At 59.1% G+C, this 8,159-nt stretch overlaps 1 protein-coding gene across 1 annotated transcript; it reads right to left on the bottom strand.

Annotated features, from left to right (window-relative positions):
* Nucleotides 1–995: 995 nt before the first annotated feature.
* Nucleotides 996–7,465, bottom strand: PITX1 (paired like homeodomain 1). Its single transcript, XM_079702539.1, has 3 exons — nt 7,087–7,465; nt 4,532–4,764; nt 996–2,510 (listed from the first exon to the last, which is right to left on the bottom strand). Exons 1-3 carry the CDS (start codon nt 7,253–7,255, stop codon nt 1,968–1,970), a joined length of 945 nt encoding a protein of 314 aa, XP_079558665.1. The 5' UTR covers nt 7,256–7,465; the 3' UTR covers nt 996–1,967.
* Nucleotides 7,466–8,159: the final 694 nt, after the last annotated feature.

Raw genomic sequence — 8,159 nt, 5'->3', positions numbered from 1 at the left:
CAGTGCATAGTGTGATGGAGCCTTGGTTCCATCATCTGTATAAGGGACAACACTCCTGACCTCAGAGGCAGTGTTGACCTGGTTTAGGAATGTGTGCACAGGGCTCTCTAGCTATTAGCTCATGACTAAGCCCATGGCTGTGCCCCACTCCCATCTAGGGCTTGCCTGGGTCCAGCTCCAGGGCAGTGACAATCACAAGGTGACTCTAAAGCAGAATACCAACCCCTCCTTCCTCCCCCGCTACAGCTGCAGACATTTTGTTTTGCCATTAGAAGTGACTTACTTAAGGGAAGCAGAATTTCACAGGCAGTTTACAGGTTGATCTTGTTCAGTAGTTTCCAAAAGTCGGGGGAGGGTGGCGGCGGGAGCGACCGATAACTTGGGATGTAAGGTAAGTGAGAAGTGAGTTCTGTGTGATGGACACTTTCACCGGAACAGCCATATGCCCCTGGGTGGGATTTCGATGTGGAGGCCCTGGCTCGACTCTGGCGGATCCAGCACCCTCGGTCCTCCTGGAACAGCCAGAGCAGGGCTCAAGGTGGGGGCACCGGGCCTATAGGAGAACAGGCAACCCCAGGTCTAAAGAGGCTCTCAGCGGCTCCCACCGCCAAGCTCCCAGCAGACAAAGGCCGCAAAGCACCCTAAAAGCCTGGAGGGTCACTGCAGACCCAGTCTGGGAAGAGCCTGCAGAATCCGGCGGTCGGGTAGGGCGGATGGTCCAGGCTAGAACGGCCGGCGCGCGGCGCCGGGAGGCTGAGCCGCACCGCCGATGAGTATCGGGCGCGCGCGCGCGGAAAGGAAGCTCGGAGCGGTGGGCTGCGCCCTCAAAGGAGCTGGGTTGAACTGGTCTGGAATGGTGGTGGGGAAGTGGGGGTAGGGTCCTCCGGCCGGGTCGGATTCGGCTCTTCTCTCCTGCTCGCAGGGCCCACGGGGGTGCAGTTCCCTTTCTACCCGCCTTCCCTCCAAGACCGAATGAAGCAGTCAGGGCTCGGCAGTGGTTAGCACGCTCGTACTATGGTTTTAATAGATGTACATGGACAAGTCGATATAGACAGATTTATAATTCTATACAGTCAGTCCGACATACACAAGGACGCTGTAAACAGGGGCGCGGGCCGGAGAGCGGGTGTGCAAAGTGGGCACGGCGTGGGGCCCCGGCCGCTCCCCGAGCTCTCCCGGCTCGACTCTTGCACGGCGGGCGGTGAGGAGGCGGCTCCTCGCCGGACAGGCAGGCCACCTTCTAGCCGGGAGCTGAGGGGAGGGCCTGGGCTTGCGGCGAAGCTTGGGGGCTGGGATGCTCTGAGACGAGCACTCCGCATGCTCCCGCCTCGTCCACACCGCCAGCTGCAGCTCCTTGGCCTTAAGGTAAGCCTGCGGGGCAGGCAAGGGCTCTTCGAGGCGCGCCGGAGCCATTAGTACGGCTCCACGGCGAGATCCCGACCCTGGACTGGGTACCGTCATCCCTGGCCCAACGCCCGCTCCAACTTGGATCCGGATCGAGCTAAGGTATGCTCGGCCGGGCCCAGCTCGGAGGGGGCGTCTTGGTTCGCACCTGGCTGGGGCCCAGGCTTGCCGGGGGTCCGCGCTCCAGTTCGCAGGCGGGAACGCGGGCTACGGGGCGTCTCCTCCCGGCCGCCGGCCTCCGCGCTCGTCTCCCGCGCCGCGTCCCCTCCGCAGAGTGGCCCACCGGGCCCCGAGCGAGCGAGCGACCACGCACCACCCGCTCCATCCCGAGGAAAATTGCAACTCATCCGTTTTTTTCGCGGCACTTTTCTCCGACGTCTTTTTGCTTTGTCTCGTTTTGGAGGGCAGAGTGGGGTCCAGGAAAGCAAACACAAAACCAAGCCGGAGGTGGGGAGGTGGGGAGCAGGGGGCCGCGCAGGCACCAGGTTCTCCGCGCCCGCACCCGACCCGGTCCCGGCCCCGGCGCTGTGCCGGCCGCCGGCCCGCGTGGCCCGGCTGGGCGGTCAGCTGTTGTACTGGCACGCATTGAGGCCCGAGGCCGGGCCCTGCAGGCCGCCGTAGCCGAACGACGAGTGCTGCTTGGACTTGAGCCGCAGGCTGGCTAGGCTCGAGTTGCACGTGTCCCGGTAGACGCTGTAGGGCGAGGCGGGTGTGCCGTACGGGCAGCCGCCCGGTGACATGGCCGAGTTAAGCGAGGAGCCGGTGAGGTTGTTGATGTTGTTGAGGCCCGAGTTGGGCATGCCGGGCACAGCGCCCGGGCCCATGCTCGACGGCATGGTCATGGAGGAGATGGAGCTGGGGGCCGAGAACATGGACTGCGACGACAGCGGGCTCATGGAGTTGAAGAAGGTGAAGCTCTTGGTGGAGAGCGGCGCTGGTGCCAGGCTCTTAGCGGCCCAGTTGTTGTAGGAGTAGCCAGCGGCGTACACGTCCTCATAGGGCTGCACCAAGCCGCTGAACTGCGGCACGTAGCCGCCCTTGCACAGGTCCAGCTGCTGGTTACGCTCGCGCTTCCGCCACTTGGCTCGCCGGTTCTTGAACCAGACCTAGGGGAGGGGGACAGGAGAAGGGTCAGGGCTGCGGAGGGCGGGAAGACGCCTCCACCTCCCCCGCCCCACCCCGAGGCCTCCGCCCGCTTCCTTCTCTCCGAATACCGTTTCTTTCTTTCTTCGATATTTCCACCCCTGCCTTCTCTCCATAATGGTTCCCTTCCTGTCTCCAGAAAATATTAGTCTTTTCCTTTTTCTGATCTTTATCCTCTCCCCCAATTAAATCCGGTTTCTTCTCCTAATACGGATCCTTTTTTTAAAACAAATATTTGTTTTCTTTCTTCCTCTCTCAACCATCATCTTCTGCCTTCTCCCGCAAACGGTTCCCCATCTATCTCCTAAATACTCCATCCATTTTCTTCTTCCTCGAATACAAAAGGTAGTTTTCTTTCCTGAAATATAGGACCTTGCGACTCCTCTCATTCTTCAGTCTGTTTTTCGTTCCTCAGATAGTCTGTTTCCATCTTTATTGGTAATATTTGATATTATCATTTCTGCCTCAAATGTTTATTTTCGTTCTGTCCACCCCACTATCTGAACCACTTTCTTCTCCCTCAAACAGTCCATTTTTCTTCGTTATCCCCCATTTTTGATCCTTTTGATTCTTCTGCAAATATTTAGTGTTTTTTCTTCTTTCCAAATATCTGACCTTCACTGTTTCTCTTAAATGGTTGATTCTTTAGTTTTCTCAAATACTTGATCCTTTTGCTTCTCCCTTAAATACTTAATTTCTTTCCTGCTACCTAAATATACGCCAAATGTTTTTCCGCAAATATTTAATTTCCTTTCACTTCTTACTAGTTTCTCTCGACTCTCCCGTCTCCACTTTTCCGCACAAAATTCAGTTAGAACCTCTTCTTTCCCAACTCCCGGTGCCTGCCGATCCTCATCTAGTCCCAGTCCTTTGCCCTCTGCAGCCCTCGACCAGCCCCAGGCTGTATCCCGACCTCTCCTGCCGGACCCCTGCATCTCAGCCTTCTCCATCCCCAGCACTAACATTGCCTGATTCCACCCCACCCCACCCCACCCGTACCACCGTAAACCCCAGGCAGGCTTAGTGAGTTCAGGATTACTGAGTGCTGTCTTCACTCTCTATCCCACTGGGCTGGCCAGCCTGACTGGGGAGGGGTGATAGCTGGGGTTATAGCAGGGAGTCTGTGGCCCAGGTGGGACTTTGGTTTAGCTTGGAACGTGCTCCCAATATCTGATTAAATATTTGCAGTACCCAGAGAAGAAGTGATTCTCTTGCTGCTCTGGCAGGACAGCCATGTTTTCACTGGGAACCAAGGGGTGAGAAGAGGGAGGGTGCAGTCCTGTCTTGAGTTGGAGACCTTACATCTCCAAAGGGATTCGGCCTGAGGCTCACTCATCCACCAGAGCTACCCCCCTCCTCACCTGAACCCAACCCTACGGGAAAGGGCATTAGGGAAAGGGTTCAGCTACAGACTGGCCGAATGGCTGAGAAAGAGTCAGGTGGAGAATATCCTGAGATTTTGGAGAAGCAGCGTGCGGGTGGGACCACTGCCCTAGGAAGTTTTGAGACCCCCCCCCAAGCCTACACTCTTATCAGGCCTCTCTCAGGCTGCCAGGCAGGATCTGCCTTTCCCTTTCGTTTTCGCGGGAAGGCGCCAGCGGCTCCGGAGGTCCCCAGCGGCGGGGAATCCTCTGCTCAGTCTAGGGGGTAACAGCCGAGCGGGTGCTGGGCTCTGCAGGGCAGGGGAACGTCCCTTGGGGACACAGGTCTTTGGGCGGGGGCTGCGGTAGAGCCCGAGGGTCAGGTAGGATGCAGGTCAGAGGGATCCGAGGCGGCAGCAGCCGAGGGGTGCTAGCACCAAATGGCTCTGCAGCAGCTGGGTAGACCGGGGCCTAAGGTGGAATCACCTCCAGTGGAGGGAGGGAGCAAGTCTGAGTGTGAGAAAGAGTGATAGTCTGAGCGCGGGTCTAAGCTTTCAAGGGCTGCGCTGGGCCGGCTGGCAGCCTTCTGCGCGGGTCCCCTTAGGCGTGCACCCCGCGCTCACCCTCACGCGTGGCTCGGTGAGGTTGGTCCACACGGCGATCTCCTCCCGCATGCTCATGTCCGGGTAGCGGTTCCTCTGGAACGTGGCCTCCAGCTCTTGCAATTGCTGGCTTGTGAAGTGCGTGCGTTGCCGCCGCTGCTTCTTCTTCTTGGCGGGGTCCTCCACACCGCCGCAGCCTGCACCGCCCGCACTGCTGTCCTCGGGCCCCTTGGGCTCCCCGCTGCGCTCCTTCTCTGAAGCAGGCAGGACAGGGCGCCAGTCACCTCGGGCTTATGCCCTTTTGCACCCCATCCCGGCTCCACCGAAGCGCCCGTGGTCAGCCCTGGTGGGGCCCGCCCTCCCGCCAGGGCCCCTGGAATTGTACCCATTGGAAAGAGCCCGCCTGTGCCGGGTAGGGTAGGCAGTAGTCACCTCTGATCAGGCTCGTCTGGGAGAAGAGCCCAGGAGTTGGAGACGTGGGCCTAGGTTCCTAGCTGCGCAGGGCCTGCTCTCACAGCTCGGCTCATGCTGGAGCTCTGCTGTTAATGTCACCCAAAAATGTACATTTTTTAGGGCTCTTGGGGTTCTAAATCAGAGGGGATCTGTGCTTTTCTGAACTAGGATCAAATCTTTCTAGCCTGAAGCTGGGGGGTGGGTGGAGCAAGAGCCAGGCAGTGGCCTGCAGCCCCTCCAATTTCTTCTCCCCAGGGCCGTGTGGGCGCCCCACCGGGCAGGCACAACACAGCCGGGTTCTCGGCCTTAGCTCCAGGCCTCAAGTCCCAAGGCACAGAAAATCCCTCTGGCAGCAGCCAGGCAGCCCAGACCCACAGACTCTGTCTAGGTGACCTGGGGGCTTTAGCCTCTCTCTCTTTGAAGCTACACAAACAACATGCAGTTATAGAAACACTGAAACACAAAGAAAAAGAATTTAAAAACAAAACACAGAAGCCCAGAAAAGCTCACAGCTCTATGCCTAAAAACATAGAAAGGGTCACAAATTCTTAAAAATAGGCAGGTAGAAACACAGCAAATGCAGATTAAGAAGCCAGAAACCTCCGTGCAAACACACCCCTAACTAAATACAGTGCTGTTAAGTGTATAAACTCCAGGCAGACACAGGCATTTATTTATCTGGGATTTTAAAAAAATCAATGTACTGTTGTAGATAGATTTTTTTAACCCCTTCCCGATAATGCCCTTCTAGAAATAATTTTTAAATCCCAGGGAAATACAACACTATAGTTAGATAACTTAAATTCCCCAAATAACATCACTGTAAACGGATTTTGAGAAAATCCCGGAGAAAAGCGCCATTTTGGATTGACTTTTTAAAATCTCCCGAAGAATAATGTTGCATGTAGATATTTTAAATTCCAGAGAAATATATCTAATATAGCAATTCTTTCTATAACGAAAAATACAGTTAATTTAAAAAGTTTATTCTCATAGACTTGGTTTTTTAAAGCAATCTATGACTATGTATTTCTCTGGGTTTTAAAAATAAAAACCAACCAAAGGCCACGGTTAAAACTTTTGAAAACAGAAGTACCGTCCAGCGTTGATTGTTTTTTTAACCAAGCAAACAGAACCTCTCAGAGAAAGTCACTTTGGGATGCAAAACAGAAATAAATAGAGATTAAAAACTCGTAGAGAAACACTCAGCGGTGGATTAAGAAATGAACGCAGAAGAGGCGCCCACGGCCGGGGGAGTGGGGAGCTCGGCGGCGGCGCCGAACTAGGACCGCGAGCGCGGGAGCCGTTCGGAGACCCTGGAGCCCGGGCAGGGCCGGGTATTGGCTTCATCACCGCCCGCGCCGCCCACCCGCCGGCCCAGTAGCTGGCGCGGGGAAAAAAGCTTGAGCTCGGGCAAAAAGACAGCGCGGAAGGAGACTTGGCCGAGCAGAGTCGGAGCCCTGGACCCGCGGCCTGGAGGCTCCGGGCTCCGGCGGAGCACGTGGGGCACGGATCCCTCTTTTAGGCGGTCCTGACCGGAGCCGGGTCGCCCCTCTTGGCCCACTCGCCCTCGCTGTCCTCTCTTTTCCCTTTACTTAAGGTTGCTTTTTCTCCCCCCCCCCAATTTGCTTTTCCGACTTTTCCCGCCACCTTCTCTTAGCTCTCTCCCTGTCAGTCGGTCGCCCACAGTCTGTCGGGGTGTCTGTACTCTCTCTGGGCACTTTCTCTCGCCCGCCGCCCATTCTTTTCTGATCTGCTCCTCTCCTTTGGTCCAAGCGGCCCTTCGACAACCGTTTGCGCAAGCCTAACTTTTCTCCCCGTTCTATTTGCCCCCGATCAAGAGGGGCTGTCATTCCGACCCTCCGGTTGTAGGTTCGTGCATCTGCAGGTCACTTGGCGCGTGGGCACTGCGTGGAAGTGCCTTCGAAAAGCACTAAATTTCCGCTTCATAAAGCGCCTACTTGTCCGCGTTCACCGTCAGGTGGAGAACGGGGAAAGGAAAGGTCCTGAGGCTTCCTGGGGCGTAGAGCGAGCGTGACTGTGCGGAGCGGGCGCCAGGCCCTGCTCGCGGCTCCCTGCACCCGGGTAGGCTCCGTGCGCGCCTCGCAGGGAGCCGCGCTTACCTGGCAGCTCCGTGTCGGACGACTCGCTGGCGGAGTTCTCGAGCGGCTCGCGGGGGTCGGCGGCGCGGGCTAGGTGGAAGGCGGGCCCCATGTCGTGCGGCGGCGGCGGCGGCGGCCGGAGTCCCTCCGGCAGCCGCTCCAGGCTCATGCCCCCCTTGAAGGCGTCCATGGAGGCGGGGACCGCGGCGGGCGCTCCGGGGGCCGGAGCTGGGCGCGCCCGGCCGCCCTGGCTGCGACCTGCGAGGACAAGAGCGCTGCGCCTAAGCGGCCGCCCCCCAGGGCTGCCCGCGCCCGAAACGACGCCGCGCCCGCCCCATGGACCGCCCGGGGCTGCGGGGCCAGGCGGGCGGCAGCGGCAGCGGTTTCCCGCGACCGGGAGCCCGGCTTCGCGCTCCGCGCTGCCCTCCCGCCGCTCGGGCCTCAGCCGCCCGCCCGGCCCCGGTTCCGGCTCCCGATCCGGGGCCGGTTTCTAAGGCTCCGGACGGCGCCGGCAGAGTCTGTCTTAAAGCGACAGCGCGCACGCCAGGTTCCAGCAGTCCCTGCGCCAGGGGTGGTGGGTGGGGTGGGCCTGGGTGGGAGGGGGCTGGGAGGGAAGGAGGGAGCGAACGAGCAAGCGAGGGAGCGCGGGCGGAATCCAGCCGCGAGCCGCCCGCGCAGCCGCGCCCTCTCTGCCGCCCTCCCTCCTTCCCTCCCTCACTGCCTCGCCCGCGCCCTCCCCCTCCGCAGCCACCTTCCCGCCGCCTCCCCCCTCCCGCGGCCTCGCCGCGCCTCACCCTCCTTCCCCGGTGACACACAGAGTTCTCCCGCGGCCGCACAAAAGAAACGCATCTGGCCTGCAAGTCCCGCGCGGCTCGTGCCCACCTCAAGCCCCAAATGACTTGTTTCGCTCAGAATCAACTCCTGTCTGGGCCGCCTCGAAGTCCCGAGCCCCCGGCGAGAACAGCCCAGGATGAGTGAATGTTCACTAAGGAGGATCGCACCGACCGGGCGCCTGCGAGCCAGCGCCAGGGTGGGGGCAGAGCCCGGGGCTCGTTCTGGCAGCTCCCAGCGGCGTCCTCGTCGAGGGGCCGCGG

Source organism: Hyperoodon ampullatus (assembly GCF_949752795.1).
Source record: "Hyperoodon ampullatus genome assembly, chromosome: 4".
Taxonomy (NCBI): Eukaryota; Metazoa; Chordata; class Mammalia; order Artiodactyla; family Ziphiidae; genus Hyperoodon; species Hyperoodon ampullatus.
The sequence above is the reverse complement of the archived record's forward strand: the minus strand, read 5'-3'. Positions and strand labels throughout refer to the sequence as shown.

Excerpts from the sequence above, each read along its gene's own strand:
- PITX1 (XM_079702539.1), bottom strand. The coding sequence starts at position 7,255 with ATGGACGCCTTCAAGGGGGGCATGAGCCTGGAGCGGCTGCCGGAGGGA. Across the intron at positions 4,765-7,086 it reads GTCCGACACGGAGCTGCCAG|AGAAGGAGCGCAGCGGGGAG; the intron begins GTAAGCGCGGCT and ends TGCCTGCTTCAG. Across the intron at positions 2,511-4,531 it reads TCACCGAGCCACGCGTGAGG|GTCTGGTTCAAGAACCGGCG; the intron begins GTGAGCGCGGGG and ends CCCCTCCCCTAG.